The 27358-nt window shown below is 44.4% G+C and overlaps 1 protein-coding gene across 1 annotated transcript in view; it reads left to right on the plus strand.

Annotated features, from left to right (window-relative positions):
- The window catches only part of LOC140196859 (dedicator of cytokinesis protein 2-like), a 1243024-nt gene that overhangs the window by 315706 nt on the left and 899960 nt on the right, over positions 1-27358 (plus strand). The window contains exons 18-19 of the mRNA XM_072256747.1: positions 9349-9532; positions 22372-22469. Coding sequence (XP_072112848.1) covers positions 9349-9532; positions 22372-22469 — 282 coding nt within the window. The remainder of the gene's footprint in view (positions 1-9348; positions 9533-22371; positions 22470-27358) is intronic.

Genomic DNA, 27358 nt, shown 5'->3' on the forward strand with positions numbered 1-27358 from the left:
TTCCACAGTCCAGAGGTTAATTGGTACTGTGATTAGGTTAGGGTTAAATTGGCAGATTGCTAGGTGGTGTGGCTCGAAGAGCCAGAGGAGCCTACTCCGTGCTATATCTCAATAAATAAATAAATATTTTGACTGACCCTGACTTGTCTGGTTTGCCAACTCTTCCCACCCATCTGGTCCAATCCATGACCCGAGGCACATTCCTTCCTAATGCACCCCTTATTCCATCTGTTTACCAGCTAGTTATCCAAGCTTTCTATCCACTCCTCAGGTGATATGTTTACATTTGCCTGTGTACCATAACCTTGGCGTAACACATACAAAGTGCTGGAGGAACTCAGCAAGTCAGGGAGCCTCCATGGAGGGGGGAAAGCGGTCACCGTTTCGGGCTGAGTCCCTTCGTCGAGACTGGGAAAGGAAAGGACAAGAAGCCAGAAAAAGGTGGTGAGGGAGGGGAAGGAGTACAAGCTAGAAAGGGATAGTTGAAGCCAGGTGTGTGTGGGAGGTGGGGGAATGAAGTAAGAATGTGGCGATAGTTGGAAAAGGTAAAGGGCTGAAAAAGGAGGAAGTTGACTGGCGAGGAGAGTGGACCACGGGAGATGGGGAAGGAGGAGGGTCACCAGGGGGAGGTAAAAGGCAGGTGAGGAGCAGATAAGAGGTAATGCGGGGACCAGAGTAGGGGATGGAGGACGAGGGAAGGGGAAAGTTACCAGAAGTTAGAGAAATCGATATTCATGCCATCAGTTTGAAGGCTATCCAGACAGAATCTGAGATGTTGCTCCTTCTCGATCCTTGGATCTTGCTACCTTGCCTCTGAAAACTTCCTGAAAGTTCCTTTGCACCATTTGTGTGTGTTCCCCAAATCGATTGTCTCACATCTGTTGCAGGGAGTTTGAAGCTGGCTTTAAACCTTTCTCCTCTGGTACCTGACATTTGGGGAAAAAGACTATAATTACCTATCCTATCAATGACTCTTTCCTTCAAATCTCCCCTCAGTTGGATATTTTTGGTAGCCAGAAGCTGAAGGGCAAATCTATTTGTTTATAGGCCACAGTGAATCGATCTCATTGCTGTTTATGGGAAGTTAATTCACATAAATTGGCTTGCATGCTCGTCAAAGAGTCACCATTGAGGCATCACATGGTAATTGATTGGCTGTACTACACGCTTGGGGAAACTCAGTCAAGAAAGGCATTATATAAATGCAAATTCTCATTTCCTTTCAAGGAATTTTGACCTGCTGTTCACAACAAGTCCATAATTCAGAGTGTTAAACCATGATATTCTGAGATTTCCCAAACACGAGGGGGAGAGCATATCAGAGGGAGCAAGGTCCCTCCTGGGCAGAAATGTAATTAAGGAATGCCAAGAAGAAAACCCTTTAATTTGTCAACAGAAGACCCTATATGAAACTCCTTTGGTAGATTTGCTGATTAAATGGCAGCAATTGATATGTGACAACTTATAAAAATACTCTATTTTCTACTGACACAAGAAAAGATTCAAGATTCAAGTTTCAAGGTTGTTTGATGTCGTTTCCAGTACACAAGTATAAAGGAGAATGAAAAATTATTACTCAGATCCGATGCAGTGCAAAAAAAAATAAAAACATAACACAATAATTAAACAAGCACAATAAATATAAATACATAACATTTGCCCCCAGTGGTATAATGGAAAAGCACTGGCCTCCTAAGCCAGAGATTGTGGGTTCCAGTCCGATCTTGGGTGATGAATTTTGGGGCGGCATGGTAGCGTAGTTAGCACAACGTTGCCTGTAAGGAGTTTGTACGTTCCCCCCGTGACCACATGAGTTTCCTCCAGGTGCTCCGGTTTTCTGGTTTTCTCCCACAGTCCAAAGACATACCGGTTGGTAGGTTAATAGCTCATTGTAACTTGTCTCAGGATTAGGCTCGGGGTAAATCGGGGGAATGCTGGGCATTGCGGTTTGAAAGGCCAGAAGGGCCTATTCTGCATTGTATCTCAATAAATAAAAATATGTAAGGTAGATTATATACATAGAGTGATTTTATGTCTGTAAAGTGACACTAGGCACAGGAGTGTCTTTGACAGGAAATGATAAAAGTATTGGTGGTTGGGTGGTGTGGTGGGTTGATGGGTGGAGGTCTTGATCGGCCTTGCTGGTCACACTTCCCTGCTTTAAAAGACAAATGCAGACATCCCAGCCTGCAAAAACTCATTTCAGGGAGATAGCACCATTAATTTGCGGGAGACTCCCAGAACTTCCGGGAGAGGTGGGATGTTTGCAATAGAGTAGCTCCTTAGCAGCTAGCCAACCAGTTTAAATAAAGTTAGCTATGCTAATGAATGAATGACACCTGTTAAACTCACCTCAACATGTCTTTTACATTTTAACCCACAACGAGCAATAGAGAAGTCATTGTTGCAAACAGTGCAGCGAGCAACACTGTCATTATTTTTGACCCCTATTAGGCAGGGGTACACTTTAGGGTAGTCTGGGGTGACGTACGTTTTATATTTTTTGTTTTTGTTTTTTGGAACACTCTGCCATGGCACGTTCTCTCTCTCTCGTGGTCGCTGGTCGCTCCCTCTCTCCCTCCCACCCCCTCTCTCTCCCCCCCCCTCTCTCTCTCTCTCTCTCTCTCTCTCTCTCTCTCTCTCTCTCTCTCTCTCTCTCTCTCTCTCTCTCTCTCTCTCTCTCTCATGGTCGCTCTTGCATTCGCGGTCGCTCTCGCATTTGCTCTCTCTCGCGCACTCTCTCTCTCTCTCGGGGTCGCGCTCGCTCTTTGTCTCTCGTGGTCACGCTCGCTCTCTGTCTCTCGTGGTTGCTCTCGCTCTCTTGCTCTCTCTCGCTCTCAAAAAAATTGATTTCCAGGATATTGTATATAATTTGCGGGTATCAGGGAGCCACTGTTAATATGCCGGAGACTCCCGGAACTTCCAGGAGAGGTGGGATTTCTGCAAATGATCCTTCAGAATAGTAATATTTAAACCAATTAACATCAAAAAGAATGAACTGATAGTCTGATACCTTGCAGTCGAATGTAATGATTGCGTATTATGCAACTCGTGTATTTCCTGTAAGACCATAAGACATTTGAGCAGAATTAGGTCATTTGGCCCATCGAATCTCCTCTGCCATTTCACCATGGCTGATTCATTTCCCTTTCAACCCCATTCTATTGCCTTCTCCCTGTAATCTTTAATTCCCTGACTTATCAAAAATCCATCTAACTCCACTTTAAATACATTCAATGAACTGCCCTCCACAGCTGACTGTAGCAACGAGTTCCACATATTCGCCACCCTCTGGCTAAAGAAATTCCTCCTTATCTCCATTCTAAATGGACATCCCTCTATTCTGAGGATGTGCCCTCTGGTCATAGATTGCTCAATTTATGCCTTTTTAACTCTTAACTCCTTAAATTTGTTACATCTGGTGTTGGTAGTGGGTATAAGCTCCCATTATCTATTAAATGCTCCTGATTGTAAGTGGCTCAAATAGCCTCTGTCAACCAAGTTCAGTTCCTGGAATTCACATGTGGCTTAGCTAGTAAGCCTGGTGGAACCATTTCTATTGGCAGCAGAAGGGGCAACTGCGGGTTACTGGTGCCTTAAAACTAGTTGCTTCAGACAGATGTCAGCCTTGTCAGCTGCAGCTGGCAGCTCATCGAGGAGAAGGAAAACTGCTCTCGAACCTCCGCTGCCTTGCTGCTATACCTACTCATGAGGAAGGTTTCGAGAGTACATACCAAGGAAGTAACAGGAGCTGGTGACACTGAGACAGTCCTATCTAAGGCAGTCATTGCTCTACAAGGTTTATTTATCTCTGCACTGAGCTGTGTAGACTGCTGTGGACTTACTTTTATGGACTTCAGTCGCCTGCACAATTTGTTTTTCCCCCTCTTTGCACAGTGAGTGAGTGACAGTCTTTTTCAACAGGTTCTTTTGAGTTTCTTTGTTTTGTGGCTGTCTGTAAGGAAACACATCGCTTACTTTGATAATAAATGTACTTTGGTTTTTGATTTTGACCATGACTGGCAAATCTGCTGTTCCTTTGGATTCATCAGCTGTGTGGAGACAAGGAGTCAGGCTCACCATATCGTACTGCCCTGTCTTGCATATCATGCAGGCAACTAGGATGCAACATCCGTGGTCGACACTGACCAATGGAGGGCCTCGTTTAGCTTTAATTTGATGGAAACTAGAATTAATGAGTTGGGGCGGGTGGTTGGTGTTATGGTGAAAGAAGCAGATTGTAGCTGCTGCTTTCTTTCTAATGGCTTACCTGCAATTAATTAATTCTGGTCAAATTGATGACAGACATAACCAATCAATAGCATCCCTCTCCAACCAAGCACAACCAATTATACGGTAGCTGACCCAAGTGTATGTAATCAATCTATTCTCCACCCTTAAGTCAGGAGAGGTGTGTAAGGGATGAAGAAAACCATTAAGCCCTACAAGGAAGAATGATCGTAGCTTCATGATGTCCAATTAGGAGCTGACATGCTCAGCTCTGAAGGGGAGCTGATCTTTTGTGACTACTGCACGCTCCCAATTAGACAGGTCGTGTGGCTGAAGTCCCTGGAGAGGGGCACTGCACGTGACTAGAAGCATTTGCTTTCATCTTGCAACAAAGCAACTGCATAGAAGTACACTCACAGTGCAGCAGGAGAAAGGAAGATTGCAAAGGTTGTAAAGTGAGCAAGGAGGTAGGAGTCTAAAGACACAGTCTCAAACTTCCAACATAATTCGGCTAAAATTTACTGAGAGTTAATTTATGCATTTTAAAAGAAATAGATTGTCAGATTTTTGAGAGTTTATTCAACATTGTTTTTTTTCTTTAGAAAAGAGTCTAGTTAGAACACAGAACATAGAAAAGCACAGCACAGGAACAGGCCCTCTGGCCAACAATGTCTGTGTCTACCATGATGCAAAAATAATCTTCAGCCGGCACATGATCCGTGTCCCGCTATCCCCTTCACGTTCATGTGTTTGTCCAAACGCTTTCTAAACACCACTATCCTATCTGATTCCAACGCCAGGCCTGGCAATCTCTTCCAAGTCTGACCACTCTGTTTAAAAAGCTTGCCTTGTACGTCTCCCTTAAAGATTCAGATTCATTTATTAATTATAGGTTAATGGAAACATACAGTGATGTGTGTCAGTTGCCTTAATAATCAACACAACCTAAGGGTGTGCTGGGGGCAGACCACGTGTTGCCACACATTCCACTGCCAACATAGCATGCCCACAGTGTTCAGCACAACAACAGCAAACCAAGCCCTGTTCTTCCCTCCCACCCACCCACTCACTCACAGACAGTCCTTCAGCCCCAGGACAGGCCAGCTCTGAGCTTCCAGCCTCCAGCAGGCTCACAAACCCAGTACTTAAGCCATCATCCCTTGTCCTCCAGACTTCTGATTGACCTTTGGGCTTCAATCTTTGGTATTGATCCCAGGAGTCACAGCTAACCTTGGATGAGGACCCCGAACTCCAGCCCTCAAACTCCAGACACAAGACCTCAAACACTTATCTCGCTGACACACGTACCTAGGAGGTTGACGGCCCTTGTGCCTCCCGTCTGCATGGACCCAATGATGACTTGCTGACCTGGGGAGGGCCACGAGCCCTTGTCCTTGTTAGTCTGCTGGTATGACCCCCAACCACGGGTGTCCTTTGTCACTTGTCCACATTGCTGGCCTTCAGGTACAGAGCAGAGGCCTAGACTCTGGCCTGACCTTTAACCCTGAGGTCCGGAGAAAACAATCCAGTCTCTCCCAATACGCTCTCGTCCAGGCAACATCCTGAAGAACCTTCTCTGTGCCTTCTTTGCATGTTTCTTGCAGTGGGGCAACCAGAATTGTAAACAAAAGTGGAAGATGAACTATTAAAGGGGAACTTGAGGGGGAACTTTTTCACTCAGAGGGCGGAGGGGGAGTGTGAAATGAGCTGCCAACAGAAGTGGTGGATGCAGTTCCTGAAGAAAGCTCTTGTCCCGAAACGTTGACCGTTTATTCATTTCAGTAGATGCTGAGTACATCCAGCATTTTGTGTGTAAGTTTAAGATGAGAGTGAAATCTTTAAAAGTGACCTGAGGGGCCATTCTTTTGTCCTAATGAGTCCCTGCTGATCATTAAAGATGAGTTTTATTTGACACAATGACCGAACACAGTCAGAATATACTGGTGGCAGCCCACAAGTGTTGCCGTGCTTCCAGTGCCAACACAGCATGCCCACAACTCAGTAACACTAAACCATATGTCTTTGGAATGTGGGTGGAAACTGGAGCACCCAGAGGAGACCCACGCGGTCATGTGGAGAATATACAGATTCCTTACAGACACGGCGGGTTTGAACCCTAATCCTGGTGCTGTGAAGTGTTACGCTATGTGACCGTAGACCTAAAACAAAAGACTTCCAATTGAAAAAACAAAAGAAATCCAAATCACCAATTGAGAGATAGGAGACAGTTCAAAGCATTAGCTCAGCAATAGTCACTTGCTGTTTCCTTAAACTCCCAGGGCAGAAATCCCCAGTTTATGAGTCCTTGTCAGTCTGGAAGCTACCTGGGTAGATACATCTGAGCATTGATGGTTTCCTTTGTGAGCACCTGTCACAGCCGATGGAATTTATGTTCCATGTCCTTCTACTGGAAAGATCACCTGATATGTTTTCTGATAGCCAGCTATCCGACTCACGTACTTTGGAGGAAATCTTTGAAAAAACACATTTGTGAGGAATTCTTTAAAACAGAACATAAAACCTATTTCTCCATCCAGCTAAGAATTATGATATCTATTCTCACTCCATGAGAGTTGCTGGGAAGTACGGCACAGCCCAAGCCATGTTGTCGTTGAAAAGTTGATGTCTTATTAACCTTCTTGTCCTCAGCCACAAGTTCCAGTCAAGGTTTACGTGGCTCAATCCAGATTTATCGTATTTTCTTCTTGAGAACATATTGATTTGTCTGGTGATTGTTACTGTTTACCAGGGTGAAGAGTATAAGTTCTGGGCAATTAAACACTTTCCTGTAACCAAGGCAAGATTCGAAGATTAGAGAGACACAGAGTGAAGTCTTGTCTGTCAAACCCCAGTGAAGTGTCATCATTTCACTCCCATGTTCTGCCAGTTACTCTGGTTAACCCTTCTTAGAATAGATATTGTCCCAGTTTTAGTCTTGCCGTTCTTAATAAGGATGCAACAGTCTGTATACATGTCCAATATGAGGCTAACAAAATGGGCACCAACCTCCATCCAGCTAAGGACTTTACCAATAAAACTATGCTCTACAGAGTCAAAACCTTAGACAGGTACAGTCTTGGTCTTGCCTTCCTCAATAAGAGTGTAGGAGTTCATATACATGTCGGATACAGGACTCACAAAATGGGTACCAACCCCTATCCAGCCAAGGGCTTTAACAATAAGCCTATGGCTGACAGGGTCAAAAGCCTCAGATCAATAGGCACTTAGTGAGGTCCTTATGGTTCCTCATGCCTTCATTAAATTACTTAAAATGGCAATATTCTCATTCCAGTCAGGTGTTGCTTGGATGAATCCCTTCTGATGACGATTAAGGATGACTGTGTCCATCAATGTTTAGGCCAATATCTCGGAGAACAATCTCACAAGAATTGAACCAGTGGTGATTGAGTGACTGTTATCCACAGATTTTAATTTTTCACTGTCTTCAGATTTAGGAATAAGGACCGCCCTGCTCTTTTTCACTAAAATAGGTATTTTACATACTTTAGTCCAAGAGGAAAAAATAATGGCCATCTCATTGGTGCCCATTCCACGAAACTCACTGAGACTCAAATCATCCGGGTTGGCTACAGTATTCTTTTTAAAACTGCCAATACTATTTGAAACCTTGGGTGGTGTTATATCTCGAATTAAGTCAATATATTCTGCCCATACTAAACATGGGCAGAACCCTTTAATATCTGCCTCGTGATGAGAAACTGCAAACTGATATTTGAAATGGGTCTCAAGTTCCTCTACATTTATGGGACATCCCACCTCAGCAGAACCCTCCATTGCAATCCACTTTTTTACTGGCCTTCCAAAGCAATCTATTGACAAACTTCAACTCATTTAGAATGCTGCTTCTAGACCAGGGGACCACAGACTCCTTGCTTAATGGTATTTGTCCATGGCATAAGAAAGGTTGGGAACCCCTGTTCTCGACCCAAACCAGGAAGAGAGAACATATCACTCCCATACTAGCTACTGCAATGGCTTTCTGTATCTTTTAGAATTAATTTTAAAGTTCTCTTATTTGTCTTTAAAGCTCTGAATGATCTGGGACCAGAATACATCATAGAAACATTTTTGTTTTATAATCCTGTTTGAGGTCTCAGCTCTTGTTCCACTGGTCTCTTAAATTTAAACAGTCTCTCTCAAAAGGTAATTGGCAAGCTATCTTTTCTGAATTACACTCCTAAACTGTGGAATTCATTACCTAAACCCATAAGGGATGCAGACTCAGTTGACACTTTTAAATACCAGCTCAAAACTTATTTATTTAACTTTGCTTTCAACTAACATGTTGCTGTTTTTTATTTTCATGTTTATTGTTAATTTTATTTTGATTTTATTTTAATGTTTGAACTTTACCCCATTGTAAAGCATTTTAACTACATTGTATGAAAAGTGCTCTATCAATAAGTTATTATTGTTATTATTAAATCCCTATTATCCATTACTGAGACACAGTGCATCCCCAGTGGTAACTCTCTCAGTGCATTCAGTCAGTTCTGAGGAGCAGGTTGAGTTACTTGCCTGACACCAATTCCCTGAAACAGATTGTCTGTTCCAAGCTCTATCATGCAAGAGGTTATTGGGTACAATAGACAAGGAGTTTCCCCAAGGCCTTTCCGCTGATTCATGAGAATCACAGACCGGTGACCACACAAAAGCATTTGAGTGGCACTGAGAACCATTAATGTCTTTGCCCAGAGTATTGTGGGTGGCACAAAGGGTAGAGAGGCTGCCTCATAGAGCCCTCAAACCTGGTTCAATCTTGGGAACTGTCCGTGACAGTGTGGATTTTTTCTGAGTTCAGCCTTGAGCTTGTTGAGTGGATGGCTTTAACAGCATGAGAATAAGAAGATTGAACTATGTTGTCCTTGACAACTAGTCCAGAATATTTGCCCTGTGGGCAACACAGTCAGCATAGACTAGCTGGGCCGAAGGGCCTGTTTGCTTGCTGTATGACTCAATGACTAATATGCAAAGGGGAGAAAGTTTCTTTTCAACCCAAGGCTCTGCTCTACCTGTACATCCACCAGAAACACACAAACTGAGTGTGGTATCCTGTATCCTTATTTAATCGCTAAATCATTCTCTTTTCAACGACAGGGTGACAGCAGGAAGCTTGAAGATGCTTCCATCTACCTGAATAATATGTCCAGCAAGAATATGTGCGACCAGAAGATGAATCTGGGTACCTCTTTCCGAAGCAGCGGCGGAGGTCATCCTATCTGCTCGAGGGACAGCTTCCAGATTTCAACGCTCGTCTGTTCAACCAAACTCACACAGAATGGTAATGCCCCTGTCTTCCCACATCAGCAGACTCTGCATAAAGCCATTTCACTGCAGAGTTGTAGGCCTCAAAATGAGTTGGAGAAACTGGGTGATGCAATAGCTTAAATTTGAACTTTTATTTTTATTGGCTCCAAGGGGCTTGTGTGTGTGTGTGTGTGTATGTGTGTGTGTGTGTGTGTGTGTGTGCATGTGTATTTGTGTGTGTGTATGTGTGTGTGTGTGTGTGCATGTGTATTTGTGTGTGTGTATGTGTGTGTGTGTGTGCACATGTGTGTGTGTATTTGTGTGTGTGTGTGTATTTGTGTGTGTGTGTGTGTGCATGTGTATTTGCGTGTGTGTGTATTTGTGTGTGTGTGTATGGGTGTGTGTGTGTGTGTGTGTGTGTATGGGTGTGTGTGTATGGGTGTGTGTGTGTGGGTGTGTGTGTGTGTATGGGTGTGTGTGTGTGTGTTTGTATGGGTGTGTGTGTGTGTGGGGGTGTGTGTGTGTATGGGTGTGTGTGTGTGTGTGTGTATGGGTGTGTGTGTGTATGGGTGTGTGTGTGTGTGCATGGGTGTGTGTGTATGGGTGTGTGTGTGTATGTATGGGTGTGTGTGTGTGTGTGTGTGTATATACAGATATATAGTTATGGTGGTTGTCCACTATGTCTGAATTTTTAAAGTGGAAAAGCTTCTGCACTGGAGAGTTCTATTTTTTTACTTCAGAAATCTGGGTCCAGTGATACAAACAAGCGTAACAAACTGGGGTCTTCCTTGGTTGCAGTGGATGACCATGACGTCTTCTGTGCCTTGTTATGCCCTTCGCTCTCCACGGATCATTGCAGTACCTAGCCATTGGATCTCACTGTAGGTCTCACCTGCCCAGTCCACCAGTGCTGACTTTGTGTGCTAGGACGGACATGTACCTCTCTCACTGGTGTCTGAGGCTGCCAGCTACCCTCACCTGGTTTAGCCCTCCTGTCAAAGCAGTGTACCAGGGTTTGGCCACTGTTGCATGCAAACAGCTACTGGGAGCCACAGGTGATAGCTAAGTGTCTGGTGGGTGCAAATCTGTCCATACAGCAGAGATTGACTTGCCAATTTAAACATCCGGGCCTTTTACCCCTGACTCACTGTGTGAGCAGTGTACACCAGATGTTGTGCCGAGATTCTCTGAGATTTCTTCCACTATATCTCTCACATCTGAGACTCCCATGGCCATACAGGACCAGTTTCCTCTCTACCCCTCCCACACTCCACAATTTGCATACCGTTCTCACCAGGAGCCGCCCCTATCAGGCAGTGTTCTAGGAGGACTATCATCCAATACACTGATTCAGTTTGACAACACAACAGCATTTCCAATGTGTTAAGGGATGAGTCACACATTGACACCCAGAGTTACAATGATAATAACTTATTTATAGAGCACTTTTCATAAAGATGATGTAGTTCAGAGAGCTTTACAATGAGATAAAGTGCAGATATGAAAGTAAAGGACAAAAAGATGTTAGTTAAAAGCAAAGTGAAATAAATAAGGTTTTGAGCTGGTATTTAAAAGTGTCACTGAGTCTGCATCCCTTACAGATTTAGGTATTGAGTTCCGGAGTTCAGCAGTGTAGTTCGAAAAAGCTGACCTACCAATTTTCTTTTGAGAGCGATTGCTTAAATTTAAGAAGACCTTGAACAGGATTATAAAACGAAAATGATTCTGTGATGTACTCCGGTCCCAGACCATTGAGAGCTTTAAAAACAAGTAAGAGAACATCAAAATCAATTCTAAAAGCTATGGGAAGCCAATGCTAAACAAGAGAAAATCTGCAGATGCTAGAAATCTGAGCAACACACACAAATGGTGGAGGCCAGGCAGCATCTCGGAAAAAGAGTACAGTCGACGTTTCAGGCTGCACTCCTGGATGAGTAGTTAGGATGAGAGTGATACACTCCCTCGTCCTGCTTTTGGTTAAAAGTCTAGCAGCAGTATTCTGAATGAGTTGAAGATTGTCAATAGATTGCTTTGGAAGGCCAGTAAAAAGTGCAATAATCTAGGCTATTGGATATAAAGGTGTGAATTAGTTTTTCAGCACACTGACAATGCTTTCCTTCAGTGTCTTTCTTTGACAGACAATGGGACCCCTGTGACAGAACAGGTTGGCAATGCTAATTCTCCTGCTACCCATGCCCTCCCCAAGAGACTGGAGGGCATTGCCATGGCTGAGGATGGGGTCCTGGACGACAAGGGTTGGGTGAAGATGACCAGGAAGGGTCGTCGGTCCGGTGTTCCCTGGACCGAGGTGCACAGCCTGCAGGTGATCCGGCGGGAGATTGAGCATTGCCAATCTGTTCCATCAAAACCACAAAATGGAACATCAGCGTACATTGGAGGTGTGTCATTCACTCAGTATAGACAGTACAGATCCAGTTAGCATTGTAGTGTAGCACAGCATGGAGACAGCCTCTCTGGCCAATCCAGAGCATGCCGACCACATTGTTCATCCAGTTAGCCCCAATTTCCTGCTTTCGGCCATATCCCTCAACCCATCTCTCTCTCTGTTCCTATCCAGGTGTTTCTTAAATGACACCATTGTTCTTATTTCAACCACTTCCACTGGCAGTTTGTTCCACACCCTCACCAACCTCTGTGTTTAAAAACTGCCACTTTTTAAATCTTTCGCCTCCCACCTTAAATCTATGAAACCCTAGTTTTAGTCTTTCCCAACACTAGGGAAAAGACTGCTGTCGTCCACCAATGTGAGCTTACTGACCAATTTAAACTTGTAACCCTTCTTCCCTCTGGGAAGTGCACACGCCAGATTTACTGCAGCAACTCCCTAAAACTTCTTCCACCCTTCATAGTACACCTGAGACTCCCACAGCCATGTGGGACCTATTTCCTCCTCTACCCCCTCCTTTTACTTCTCCATCCCCATTTACAGGCCATTCTTGACAGGGCACATACACCAGAACTGGTCAAGATCAGAGCTGCCCCGAGCAATCAGTTTTCTTGGATTACTGTCAGTAATCTTTGAGTATAATCAGGAACTACTATCAGTGTGGAACGAGCTGTCAATGCAAGAGGTGTATGCGAGCTTGATTTCAATGTTTAAGAGAAGTTTGGATAGGTAAATGGATGGGAGGGGAAGGAAGGCTATGGTACAGATTCAGTTCGATGAGAGCAGGCAGTTTAGATGACTCAGCATGTACTAGGTGGACTAGAGAGCCTGTTTTGTGCTGTACTTTCCTATAACTTATGTGCATTGGGAATACTATTAGTATTGTGTGAGTGCTATTTGTGTTGTGGGAGTTACTGTCAGTGTGGGAGTTACTGTCAGTGTTCTGGGAGTGCTGTCAGTCCTCTGGGAGTTACTGTCAGTCCTCTGGGAGTTACTGTCAGTGTTCTGGGAGTTTCTGTCAGTGTTCTGGGAGTTACTGTCAGTCCTCTGGGAGTTACTGTCAGTCCTCTGGGAGTTTCTGTCAGTGTTTTGGGAGTTACTGTCAGTCCTCTGGGAGTTACTGTCAATGTTCTGGGAGTTACTGTCAGTGTTCTGGGAGTGCTGTCAGTCCTCTGGGAGTTACTGTCAGTCCTCTGGGAGTTACTGTCAGTGTTCTGGGAGTTTCTGTCAGTGTTCTGGGAGTTACTGTCAGTCCTCTGGGAGTTTCTGTCAGTGTTTTGGGAGTTACTGTCAGTCCTCTGGGAGTTACTGTCAATGTTCTGGGAGTTACTGTCAGTGTTCTGGGAGTGCTGTCAGTCCTCTGGGAGTTACTGTCAGTCCTCTGGGAGTTACTGTCAGTGTTCTGGGAGTTTCTGTCAGTGTTCTGGGAGTTACTGTCAGTCCTCTGGGAGTTACTGTCAGTCCTCTGGGAGTTTCTGTCAGTGTTCTGGGAGTTACTGTCAGTCCTCTGGGAGTTACTGTCAGTCCTCTGGGAGTTACTGTCAGTGTTCTGGGAGTTTCTGTCAGTGTTCTGGGAGTTACTGTCAGTCCTCTGGGAGTTACTGTCAGTGTTCTGGGAGTTTCTGTCAGTGTTCTGGGAGTTTCTGTCAGTGTTCTGGGAGTTACTGTCAATCCTCTGGGAGTTACTGTCAGTGTTCTAGGAGTTACTGTCAGTCCTCCGGGAGTTACTGTCAGTGTTCTGGGAGTTACTGTCAGTGTTCTGGGAGTGCTGTCAGTATTCTGGGAGTTACTGTCACTGTTGTGGGAGTTACTGTCAGTCCTCTGGCAGTGCTGTCAGTGTTCTGGGAGTTACTATCAGTATTCTAGGAGTGCTGTCATTATTGTGGAGTGCTATCAATGTTCTGGGAATACTATGAGAGTTGTGGAGTACTATCAGTATGCTGCATCTGTGCATCTGATTAGACAGACAACACACCAGCAGCTCTAGGGTGCAAGGAATAAGTGATAAAGTAATGCGGAAAAACACAGGATGGGTGACTTGGGCCAAGACCCTTCATCAGGACTAGTGAAGAGTGTTGGCCCGAAACATCAACTGTTCATTCATTTCCATTGGTGCTGCCACATCTGCTGAGTCCCTCCAGCAATTTGTGTGTGTTACCTGCCTCTGGTGCCTCATCTCCTTCCCTTTCTTCCATGGTCGATTGTCCTCTCTTTTAATGCCTTTTCTGTAACTGGTTCATAACACTTGGACCTCCTTCAATCTCTCCTCATTCCGTATCTCTCCTCTCTCAGACACCATTTCATTCTCCACTGAATTCTATTGCATCAGTGCTGTTGGCTTAGCCACCCCGAGGATGTAGTTTTGCCACTTCTCACTGCTCTGTGTAAAACAGCTCTGCCGTGAATCCCTTTTATCAATTGCATGGTTTCTTATTGTAATGGCCTGTTACATTCTTCCACTGAGCTGGAGGACAAAAAGCTGTGTGCATTCTGGAATAATGGTTAATTCTCAGCCCACATCACTGAACTTCAATTCCATCTGTGTAGAAGAAAAAGGAAGAAAGATTGCCTTTTATTTAGTGTTTTTTTCATAAATCCAGGATTTCTGGAAGCACTTAGCAACCAAAGTGGTATATCTTCATGAAGTGTAAACAGCATTGCATTGGAAACATTCTGACCACCTCTTCAATTCATTCGGTTCGATTAATTTAACATCCTGTTTGTATTCTTGACATTTATATTCACACATTAAAGTAACAGATATTTAATTACAGGATGTTAAAAAAAATTAAATTGCAATGATTATTACTTTGTTTCCATCGATGGACTTGGTCAATTATGGATTTGTAGGACCATACAATTACTGTAGCACAGAAGGAGACCATTCAGCCCATTGAGCTCATACTTATGAGAACTCAGTGGCCACTTTATTACCTAATAGATGGCCACTGAGCGTATGTTCATGGTCTTCTGCTGCTGCAGCTCATCCACTTCAAGGTTCAACATGTTGTGCATTCAGAGGTGCTTGTCTGCATGCTACTGTTGTAATGCATGGTTATTTGAGTTACTCTCACCTTCCTGTCAGTTTCAACCAGTTTAGCCATTCTCCCCTGACCTCCCTCATTAATAAGGTATTTGCCGCCACAGAACTGCCGCTCACTGGATGTTTCTTTTTTGTTTTTTCTCACAATACTCTGGAAACTCTAGAGACTATTGCCACTTTAATGTCCAAGATGATCAGCAGTTTCTGAGATGCTCAAACCACCCTGTCTGGCACCAGCAATCATCCCATGATCAAAGTCACTTAGATGACATTTCTTCCCCATTCTGATGTTTGCTCAGAACTGAACCTCTTGACCATGTCTGCATGCTTTCATGCATTGAGTTGTTGCCACGTGACTGGCTGATTAGATATTTTCATTAACGATTAGGTGTACAGCTGCACCTCATCAAGTGGCCACTGAGTGAAAGTACAATTCAGTTAATTCCTTTCCGTGGCCCTCTCCTGCATGCCTTGCAATTTATCGTTCTTTATTTGGAAGCTACACCTGAATCTGTGTCCACCACCATTTAAGGGAGCAGATTACAGGTGATCGCCATCGGCTACATGGTAATTTTTTTTCCAACACACACTCACAAAACGCTGGAGGAGCTCAGGAGGAATAAAGAGTTGATGTTTTGGGGGCTGAGACCCTTCACCATGGTCTCAGCTGAAATTATCAACTCTTTATTCCTGACCAGAGATGCTGCCTGACCTGTTGAGTTCTTCCTTCCAGCATTACTCTGCAGTTCCAGCATCTGCAGAATCTCTTGCATTAGTGGGATTTCCTTCTGTTCTGTCCTGAATCTTCAGCAAGTCATCTCTAACAATTTTGTTCACAATACAGCCCACATTAGTCAAACTGTTCCACTCCCAAGAGAATAACTTCAGCCTCTCTCATTGTGTTAGTGTTATTGGTTTATTCTTGCCATTTGTATTGGGATAGAGTGCAATAAAGATCTTTCAGGAACACACACAAGATGCTGGAGGAACTCAGCAGGTCAGACAGCATTTATGGAAATGAATAAACAGTCAGTGTTTTGGGCCGAGACCCTTCTTTAGGACTAGAAAGGGAAGAGGAAGGCACCAGAATAAAAAGATGGGGGGGTGTGCGTGAGGAAGCAGGATTGCTTGAAGGTGATAGATGAAGTTGGGTGGGAGATAGGGGATGAAGTAAAAGCTGGAGGATGATAGGTGGAAGAGATGAAGGTCTGAAGAAGGAGGAATCTGATAGGAGAGGGGAGTGGACCATAGGAGAAAGAGAAGGAGGAGGGGATCCAGTGAGGTGATAGGCAGATGAGAAGAGATAAGAGACTAGAGTGGGGAGGGGAGAGATTTCATTTTTATACCATTTTATACAGATCAGAAATAGAATTGTAGTCAGGTTTATTATCACTGATATATGTCCTGAAGAACGATCTCAGCCCGAAACACCGACTGTTCACTCTTTTCCATAGATGCTTCTTGATCTGCTGAGCTCTTCCAACATTTTCTGTGTGTGACTTTGGATATAAAGCCTCTGCAGTCTTTTTCATGTTTATAAGATTTGTTTTGTGGCAGCAGTATAGGGCAGTACAATAAGGATAAGCTACAATAAGAAATATATTTTTTTTTCAGTGGTTGATTGGGACAGGACTGCGCAAGCACGTGCAAGTCGGTCCGTGAGTCAGTGGGAGTATTTAAAAGAGAGCAGTTTGTGGAAGTCGGCCATTTTTCTCGGCGGTTGATCAGGACAGGTCTGCACAAGCGCGTGCAAGTCGGTCCGTGAGTCAGCGGGAGTATTCAAAAGAGAGCAGTTTGACGGAGCGGGCGACGGAGACAGAGCAGGAAGGCTTTGGCTCGAGAGTCTTTGGCGAGGAGGCTGAGAGAGGAGACTACGCCACAGTTGGAGAGGGTGAGAAGTGGTGAGGAAATGACCGCTAGGCTGATTCAGTGTGCTGCGTGCATGATGTGGGAGGTCAGGGACACCGATAGTGCCTTTGGCTCCTACACCTGTGGAAAATGTGTCCAGTTTCAGCTTCTGAAGGACCATGTTGCAGCACTGGAGAAGCAACTAGATGACCTCGGGTTCATCCAGGAAAACGAGAGTTTTCTGGACGGGACCTACAGTGAGGTCGTTACACCGAGGATACCGGAAGAGAGAAGGGGGGCGATGATGAGCAAGGAAAGGATGCTTGAAGTACAGGAGACCCCGGGAGATGTGCCTCTCGTAAACAGGTTCTCCCTCTTGGAAGCTGTCGGGACAGAAGACAGTGCCAGTCTGAGAGGCGGACGGGTCTGCCAGTCAACAATTGGCACTGAAGCAAAGCCGAGGAGACAGACGTCAGGCAGAGCCGTGGTAGTAGGGGACTCCATAGTGAGAGGTACAGAAAGGGGTTTCTGCGGCAACAGGCAAGATTTAAGGATGGTGTGTTGCTTCCCTGGTGCCGGGATCCAGGATGTCACGGACCGATTGCAGGGAATCCTCAAGGGTGAGGGTGAACATTCGGAAGTGGTGGTGCATGTTGGCACAAATGACGTGGGGAAGAAGAGGAAAGACATTCTACAGAGTGACTTCAGAGAACTCGGAAGAAGGCTGAAAAGCAGGACTTCCAGGGTGGTTATCTCCGGTTTGCTTCCAGTTCCCCATGCTGCAGTGGTCAAGAACAGGGAGATAATGGATCTGAATGTGTGGCTGAGGAACTGGTGCAGGAAGCAAGGATTTACATTCTTGGACCACTGGGGTATGTTTTGGGGTAAGGATGAATTGTACAAAAGGGATGGGTTGCACCAGCATTCTGGCAGCCAGGTTTGCCTCTGCAGCACGTGTGTGTTTAAACAAAATAGTGGGGGCGGGAGGGGACGAGCTGGAAATATAAAGATGGAGTTAAAGGGAAAGTGAGAATAAGAAAAGTTAAGAACGACAGCAGAATCAACAGAGCAGAAAGCTCAAGAAGGGATCGTACATTATGGCCAAGTGAAATAGGAATTGATATGGGAGGTGAGGGGAGTAATGAATTAAAAGTATTATATATGAATGCACGGAGTATAAGAAATAAAGTGGATGGGCTTGAGGCACAGTTGGAAATTGGTAAGTATGATGTTGTGGGAATATCAGAGACATGGCTTCAAGTGGACAGGGCCTGGGAAATGAATATTCAAGGTATACGTCCTATTGACAGGGCAGACTGATGGGCAGAGGGGGTGGGTGGCTCTGTTGGTGAGGAATGATAATTCAGTCCCTTGTGAGGAGGGACATAGAATCAGGAGACGTAGAGTCAGTATGGATAGAACTGAGAAATTCTAAGGGTAGAAAGATCCTAATGGGAGTTATCTACAGGCCCCCAAACAGTAATCTGGATGTAGGGTGTAAGTTGAATCAAGAGTTAAGATTGGCATGTCGCTAAGGTAATGCTACAGTTGTTAGGGAGGGATTTCAACATGCAGGTAAACTGGAGGAATCAGGTTGGTACTGGACCCCAAGAAAGGGAGTTTGTGGAGTCCCTCCGAGATGGATTCTTAGAACAGCTTGTACTGGAGCCTACCAGAGAGAACGCAATTCTAGATTTAGTGTTGTGCAGTGAACCGGATTTGATCAGGGACCTCGAGGTAAAGGAGCCATTAGAAGGTAGTGACCATAATATGATAAGTTTTAATCTACAATTTGAGAGGGAGAAGGGAAACTCGGAAGTGTCAGTATTACAGTTCTATGGTGCTATGAGGGAGGAGCTGGCCAAAGTTCAATGGAACAATACCCCAGCAGGGATGACAGTGGAACAGCAATGGCAAGTGTTTCTGGGAATAATGCGGAAGGTGCAGGATCAGTTCATTCCAAAGAGGAAGAAAGATCCTAAGGGGAGTAAAGTGAGGCCATGGCTGACAAGGGAAGTAATGGACAGTATAAAAATAAAAGAGAAGTATAACATAGCAAAGACGAGTGGGAAGCCGGAGGATTGGGAAACTTTTAAAGAGCAACAGAAGGTAACTAAAAAGGCAATACGCGGAGAAAAATTGAGGTATGAAGGAAAACTAGCCAAGAATATAAAGGAGGATAGTAAAAGCTTCTATAGGTATGTGAAAAGGAAAAAAAATAGTTAAGACCAAAATTGGGCCCTTGAAGACAGAAACAAGTGAATTTATTATGGGGAACAAGGAAATGGCAGACGTGTTGAACAGGTACTTTGGATCTGTCTTCACTAGGGAAGACACAAACAATCTCCCAGATATAATAGTGGCCAAAGGACCTAGGGTAATGGATGAACTGAAGGAAATTTATATTAGGCAGGAAATGGTGTTGGGGAGACTGATGGGACTGAAGGCTGATAAATCCCCAGGACCTGATGGTCTGCATCCCAGGGTACTTAAGGAGGTGGCTTTAGAAATCGTGGACGCATTGGTAATCATTTTTCATGTTCTATAGATTCAGGATCAGTTCCTGTGGATTGGAGGGTGGCTAATGTTGTCCCTCTCTTCAAGAAGGGAGGAAGAGAGTAAACAGGGAATTATAGACCGGTTAGCCTGACGTCGGTGGTGGGTAAGATGCTGGAGCCAATTATAAGAGATGAAATTACGACACATCTGGATAATAGAAACAGGATCAGTCCGAGTCAGCATGGATTTACGAAGGGGAAATTGTTCTTGACTAATCTTCTGGAATTTTTTGAGGATGTAACTATGAAAATGGACATGGGAGAGCCAGTGGATGTAGTGTACCTGGACTTTCAGAAAGCCTTTGATAAAGTCCCACATAGGAGATTAGTGGGCAAAATTAGGGCACATGGTATTGGGGGCGGAGTGCTGACATGGATTGAAAATTGGCTGGCTGACAGAAAACAAAGAGTAGCGATTAATGGGTCCCTTTCGGAATGGCAGGCGGTGACCAGTGGGGTACCGCAAGGTTCAGTGCTCGGACTGCAGCTGTTTACAATATATATTAATGATTTAGATGAGGGAATTAAAAGTAACATTAGCAAATTTGCCGATGACACAAAGCTGGGTGGCAGTGTGAAATGTGAGGAGGATGTTATGAGAATGCAGGGTGACTTGGACAGGCTGGGTGAGTGGGCAGATGCAGTTTAATGTGGATAAATGTGAGGGTTATCCACTTTGGTCGTAAGAACAGGAAGGCAGATTATTATCTAAATGGAGTCAAGTTCGGAAAAGGGGAAGCACAATGAGATCTTGGTGTTCTTGTACATCAGTCACTGAAAGCAAGCATGCAAGTACAGCAGGCTGTGAAGAAAGCTAATGACATGCTGGCCTTCATAACAAGGGGAATTGAGTATAAGAGCAAAGAGGTCCTTCTGCAGCTGTACAGGACCCTGGTGAGACCACACCTGGAGTACTGTGTGCAGTTTTGGTCTCCAAATTTGAGGAGGGACATTCTTGCTATTGAGGGAGTGCAGCTTAGGTTCACAAGGTTAATTCCCGGGATGGCGGGACTGTCATATGTTGAAAGATTGGAGCGACTGGGCTTGTATACTCTGGAATTTAGAAGACTGAGAGGGGATCTTATTGAAACATATAAGACTATTAAGGCATTGAACATGCTGGAGGCAGGAAGCATGTTCCCGCTGATGGGTGAGTCCAGAACCGGAGGCCACAGTTTAAGAATTAGGGGTTGGCCATTTAGAACGGAGTTGAGGAAAAACTTTTTCACCCAGAGAGTGGTGGATATATGGAATGCTCTGCCCCAGAAGGCTGTGGAGGCCAAGTGTCTGGATGCTTTCAAGAAAGTGATGGATAAAGCTCTTAAAGATAGCAGAATCAAAGGTTATGGAGATAAGGCAGGAACTGGATACTGATTGTGGATGATCAGCCATGATCACAGTGAATGGCAGTGCTGGCTCGAAGGGCTGAATGGCCTACTCCTGCACCTATTGTCTATTGTCTATTGAATTTCTTCAGAGAGTTGTGAATCTCCAGAATTCTTTCCTATAAGCAGCTGTGGAGGCCAATTCTTTATGTATATTTAAGGCAGAGGTTGATAGATTCTTGATTGGTCTGGGCATGAAGGGATATGGGGAGAAGGTGGGAGATTGAGGCTGAGAGGAAGATTGAATCAGCTATGATGAAATATGGCTTAATTTTTCCCTAATATCTTATGGTACCTTGTGATACCACACAGGAATTGGCCCCTTGGCCCACTATGTCTGTGCCAACCATGGTGTCAATTTAAAGTGCATATCTGCATAAATGGGGGTGGGGATAAAATGGGATTAAATGTAGATGGGAGCTTGATGGTCAGCATGGAGTTAATGGGCCAAATGGCCTTTTGCTGCTCTGTTTTATCCTTCAATGCAGTATCCTATTGGAGGGGTGAAGGACACAGGTAACTTTATTTCAGTGAACTCATAAATAGAAGATTTTCTGCAGATACTCAAAATCCAGAACAACGCACACGCAAAATGCTGGAGGAATTCAGCAGGTCAGGCAGCATCTGTGGAAATGAATAAACTGGTGATGTTGCATGCCGAGACCCTTCATCAGGGCTGGAAAGGACGGGCAATGACGCCAGAATAAGGTCGGGGGGGATGGGAAGGAGGACAACTAAAAGGTGAGAGGTGAAGCCAGGTGGGTGGGAGGAGAAGCAGGAATCTGATAGGAGAGGAGAGTGGACCGTAGGAGAAAGGAAAGGAGTAAGGACCCCAGCATAGACGATAGGCAGGTGAGGAGAAGTGAAAAAGTAAGGGGGGAGGGCCAGAGTGGGGATAAAAGAAGAGGGAATGGGGAGTGGGGAAAATTTACCAAAAGTTGGTGAAATTGATATTCATGCCAAGAGGTTGGAGGCTATTATTATTATTATTATTGGCTTATGTTCACATGTGCTGAGATATAGTGAACAGTTTGTTTTGCTGCATAGTGTTCATACAGATTAGATCATTATCCAGTACATTGAAGTCGAGCAAGGTGAAACAATAACAATGCAGAATAAAGAGAAACTGCAAGACCATAATGAGGTTTTATTTCTCTTAATTATTTTTCCTCCCAACTAATATCTCTTTAGTCTTATCTACTTGAACCATCTTCCTTTCTAAGTTACTCAATTCCCTTTAGGGGAGCCATATCAATTGTCCACTCGTTGCTCTCTGTTCTTTCACATCCTCTTCTATTTAAACTTCATTAATAGTAAGTCATTTGTAGTGATACAACCCCACCAATAAACCTTGTGACTTTCCAAAATTTGTGGTTTTGAACTATCCATCCTTTCCAAAGAAATAGGTTTTGGAGAGGACAGCTTGAAGCATGCAGGGCCTGAGCCTGAATCGTGGACTTTTTATTCCTCTCCGTGGATGCTGCCTAACCTGCTGAGTTCATTCAGCATTTTGTGTGTGTTGCTCTTATTTCCGTGAACTCACTGTTCAGATCAATAGAAAATATTTTAAAAGTACAGCTTCAAAATAGATTGTAATCTGTGATTTTTGTTTTATTTTTCTCTGGAACGCAGTGGATCTCTTAGGCCTATTGAAGTGGCGCTCTAACATCGGGGCTCTGAACGAGAATCTGAGAAAGCTGATGAAGGTAGACGGAGGGGAAGTCGTCAAGGTAGGTGCAAGCAGTGCGAGAAAACAGTGGCAGCTTGTCTCTTGTTTAATTGTCACTCAGTGAGCTGACCACTGGTGGAAAAGTCCTGACATGTCACTCTGCGGCAGCAGATCCATGTTTCCATGTATTTCAAATTCATGTTTAGTTTTTTGTTTTCCGAGTGTATATACCAGCTGAAGCAACATTCCTCTGGACCACGGTGCACCCACAATGCATAGACTTTTGTGCAGTACTCTATTTGTCGATGTGGAGCAGAGAGCGAGTTTGTAAATCTGACGGAAGCAAAACATGTTGGGAGTGGCAAGGGTGTGGCACTGTGGGAGGGCTGTGGCAGAGGAGGAGCGCCAGGGCAGGGGTGGCAGAGGTGCAGACACACCCAGCCCCGAAACACCAGGCAAGGTCATTTGATTCCAAGCAATTAGATTATTAGTTATTACAGAATGTCTTCCTGGAGCCTTTTGTTCCCTCCCCTCTCCCTTCTCATTCTCCCAGCCATCATTCCACTCTCCCTATCCACCTTCTCACTCTCTGTCTGCATTAGAGACCATATCTGAATCAGGGTCAGGTTCATCATCACTTACATGTGTCATGAAATTTGTTTCTTTTTGGCGGCCGCACTACAGTGCAATACGTAAAACTGCTGCAGTACTGTGCAAAACGGAATATTTTCACAAACGAGCGGATGAAATATAATTCAAATTGCACCTGAAGAACGCAGCATGGGTAAACAATAAACAGTAAACAGCTCTTGCTGTCCTGGTGATAAGACACTGGGTATTGCAAGGTATACATTAGTCTCTTCAGTGTTTGGGACTGTTTTTCCTAGCTCCGGGATTCTGACATCATATGGGGAAATATCTGACCTATGAGAAATTGATAATTTGTTTTTAAATTGCCACGTGTTCTTAAAAACTTTTGTTTTGTGTGATATCCATGAGGTAGTACAAGGGAAAACATAACAGAGTGCAGAATAAAGTGTTACAGAGAATGTGCATAGCAGGCAGGCAAGGCCGTAATAAGATGTATTGTGAGGTTAGGTGTCCATTTTGCCAAAGCAATCCATTCAGCAGCCTGAAAACCAGTGGCATAGAAGCTGTTCCTGAGCCTGTAGATACCTCCCTTCAGGCTTTTGTATCTTCTGCATGATGGGAGAAGCGGGAAGAGAGTATGTTGGGGGTGAGTGTGATCTTTAAATACATTAAGCACATATGTTGAACTCTGCTTCAGGAGGGGTTTGAATACATTGCCTGCTTTTGTGAGGGAATGAGAAGTGTGGGTGGAGTCCATGGAGGTCAGGGGGCGCATGCCAAGCTTCATAGTGTGCTGAACTGCGTCCACAACTCTCTGCGGTTTCTCGTGGTCTCGGGCACAGCAGTTGCCACAACCAGCCATGATACATCTGTTCAGGATTCTTTCTGTTGGTGAGGATCAACGAGCAAAGTTCTATTTTTCCTACGCCTCCTGAAGAAGTAGAGGCACTGGTGAGCTTTCTTGGCTATGTTGCCAGTGCAGCGGAAAGAAAAAAAATCTCTGGAAAAGTATAAGCAGAGAAAATTGCAAGATAAATAGTAAATATAGCTTAGGTCTTTATTTATTTATGAATTGCTCGTCTTCAATAACCCTTTAACAGGTCTGGTTAGAGTTAACATCGGATGTTTCTTATGATGGGGGAGTCTAGGACCAGAGGGCACTATCTCAGAGCAGAAGGATGTTCATTTAGAACAGACGTGAGTAGGAATTTCTTCAGCCAGAGAGTGGTGAATTTGTGGAATTCATTATCACAGACACTGTGCAGGCTAAGTCATTTGGGTATATTTACAGCAAATATAACCTGATTGTGGACTTCAGATAGGGTAAGATAAGGGAACACATATTAATCCTCATAGAGGGACCAGAATTGAAAAGAGTGAGTAATTTCAAGCTCCTGGGTGAGCTCTTTCAAATTTCCCTGAGGATCTAACCTGGACTCAACATATTGATGCAGCTACAAGGAAATTAGGAGTTTCACTGGGACTTTGAGGAGATTTGGTATGTCACCAAAAACACTCGTAAATTTCTACAGATGTACAGTGGAGAGCATTCTAACTGGCTGCATCTCTATCCGGTCTGGGAGGAGGGGAGGATACTGCACAGGACTGAAATAATCTGCAGAAAGTTGTAAACTTAGTCAGCTCCATCATGGGCACTAGCCTCCATAGCATCCAGGACATCTTCAAGGAGCAATGCCTCAAAAAGGTGGCATCCATCATGAAGGGCCCTCATCACCCAGGACATGCCCTGATCTCATTGCTGCCATTAGGAAGAAGGTACAGGAGCTTGAAGGCACACACTCAGTGATTCAAGAACAGCTTTTTCTCCTCCGCTATCAGATTTTGGAATGAACATTGAACCCATGAGCACCATATCACTACTTTTTGCACTACTTTTTAAATTTATCTACTTAATATGTAGTATATATAGTTACCGTAATCATAATTGTTTTTCTATTATTATGCATTACACTGTATGCAGCTGCAAAGACGGCAAATTTCACGACATACACTGATAACTATAAACCTGACTTTGAGGCTGATAGATCCTTGATTACTGACGGTGTCAAAGATTTCAGAGAGAAGGTTGAATAATGGAGTTGAAAGAGATAATAAATCAGCCATGATCAAATGGTGGGGCAGACTTGATGGGCTAAATGGCCTAATTCTGCTCCTATTTCTTATGGTCTTATGGCTGATTCTGTACTGCATGACTTTGTAAGGCCATTACGCGTGCAAGTGTAGGTAATCAGCAGATATACTTAAGCACACAGGTGTCATAATAGCATCGTGGTTGAAACATAGAAACATAGGAAATAGGTGCAGGAGTAGGCCATTCGGCCCTTCGAGCCTGCACCGCCATTTATTATGATCATGGCTAATCATCCAACTCAGAACCCCGCCCCAGCCTTCCCTCCATACCCCCTGACCCCCATAGCCACAAGGGCCATATCTAACTCCCTCTTAAATATAGCCAATGAACTGGCCTCAACTGCTTCCTGTGGCAGAGAATTCCACAGATTCACCACTCTCTGTGTGAAGAGGTTTTTCCTAATCTCGGTCCTAAAAGGCTTCCCCTCTATCCTCAAACTGTGGCCCCTCGTTCTGGACTTCCCCAACATCGGGAACAATCTTCCTGCATCTAGCCTGTCCAATCCCTTTAGGATCTTATACATTTCAATCAGATCCCCCTCAATCTTCTAAATTCCAATGAGTACAAGCCCAGTTCATCCAGTCTTTCTTCATATGAAAGTCCTGCCATCCCAGGAATCAATCTGGTGAACCTTCTTTGTACTCCCTCTATGGCAAGGATGTCTTTCCTCAGATTAGGGGACCAAAACTGCACACAATACTCCAGGTGTGGTCTCACCAAGGCCTTATACAACTGCAGTAGTACCTCCCTGCTCCTGTACTCGAATCCTCTCGCTATAAATGCCAGCATACCATTCGCCTTTTTCACCGCCTGCCGTACCTTCATGCCCACTTTCAATGACTGGTGTATAATGACACCCAGGTCTCGTTGCACCTCCCCTTTTCCTAATCGGCCACCATTCAGATAATAATCTGTTTTCCTATTTTTGCCACCAAAGTGGATAACTTCACATTTATCCACATTAAATTGCATCTGCCATGAATTTGCCCACTCACCCAACCTATCCAACTCACCCTGCATCCTCTTAGCATCCTCCTCACAGCTAACACTGCCCCCCAGCTTCGTGTCATCCGCAAACTTGGAGATGCTGCATTTAATTCCCTCATCCAAGTCATTAATATGTATTGTAAACAACTGGGGTCCCAGCACTGAGCCTTGCGGTACCCCACTAGTCACCGCCTGCCATTCTGAAAAGGTCCCGTTTATTCCCACTCTTTGCTTCCTGTCTTCTAACCAACTCTCCACCCACACCAATACCTTACCCCCAATACCGTGTGCTTTAAGTTTGCACACTAATCTCCTGTGTGGGACCTTGTCAAAAGCCTTCTGAAAATCCAAATATACCACATCCACAGGTTCTCCCCTATCCACTCTACTAGTTACATCCTCAAAAAATTCTATGAGATTCGTCAGACATGATTTTCCTTTCACAAATCCATGCTGACTTTGTCCGATCATTTCACCGCTTTCCAAATGTGCTGTTATCACATCCTTGATAACTGACTCCAGCAGTTTCCCCACCACCGACGTTAGGCTAACCGGTCTATAATTCCCCGGTTTCTCTCTCCCTCCTTTTTTAAAAAGTGGAGTTACATTAGCCACCCTCCAATCCTCAGGAACTAGTCCAGAATCTAACGAGTTTTGAAAAATTATCACTAATGCATCCACTATTTCTTGGGCTACTTCCTTAAGCACTCTGGGATGCAGACCATCTGGCCCTGGGGATTTATCTGCCTTCAATCCCTTCAATTTACCTAACACCACTTCCCTACTAACATGTATTTCGCTCAGTTCCTCCATCTCACTGGACCCTCTGTCCCCTACTATTTCTGGAAGATTATTCATGTCCTCCTTAGTGAAGACAGAACCAAAGTAATTATTCAATTGGTCTGCCATGTCCTTGCTCCTCATAATCAATTCACCTGTTTCTGTCTGCAGGGGACCTACATTTGTCTTTACCAGTCTTTTCCTTTTTACATATCTGTAAAAGCTTTTACAGTCAATTTTTATGTTCCCTGCCAGTTTTCTCTCATAATCTTTTTTCCCCTTCCTAATTAAGCCCTTTGTCCTCCTCTGCTGAACTCTGAATTTCTCCCAGTCCTCAAGTGAGCCACTTTCTCTGGCTAATTTGTATGCTTCTTCTTTGGAATTGATACTATCCCTAATTTCTCTTGTCAGCCACGGGTGCACTACCTTCCTTGATTTAT

The sequence above is a fragment of the Mobula birostris genome, chromosome 4, assembly GCF_030028105.1.
Source record: "Mobula birostris isolate sMobBir1 chromosome 4, sMobBir1.hap1, whole genome shotgun sequence".
Lineage (NCBI taxonomy): Eukaryota > Metazoa > Chordata > Chondrichthyes > Myliobatiformes > Myliobatidae > Mobula > Mobula birostris.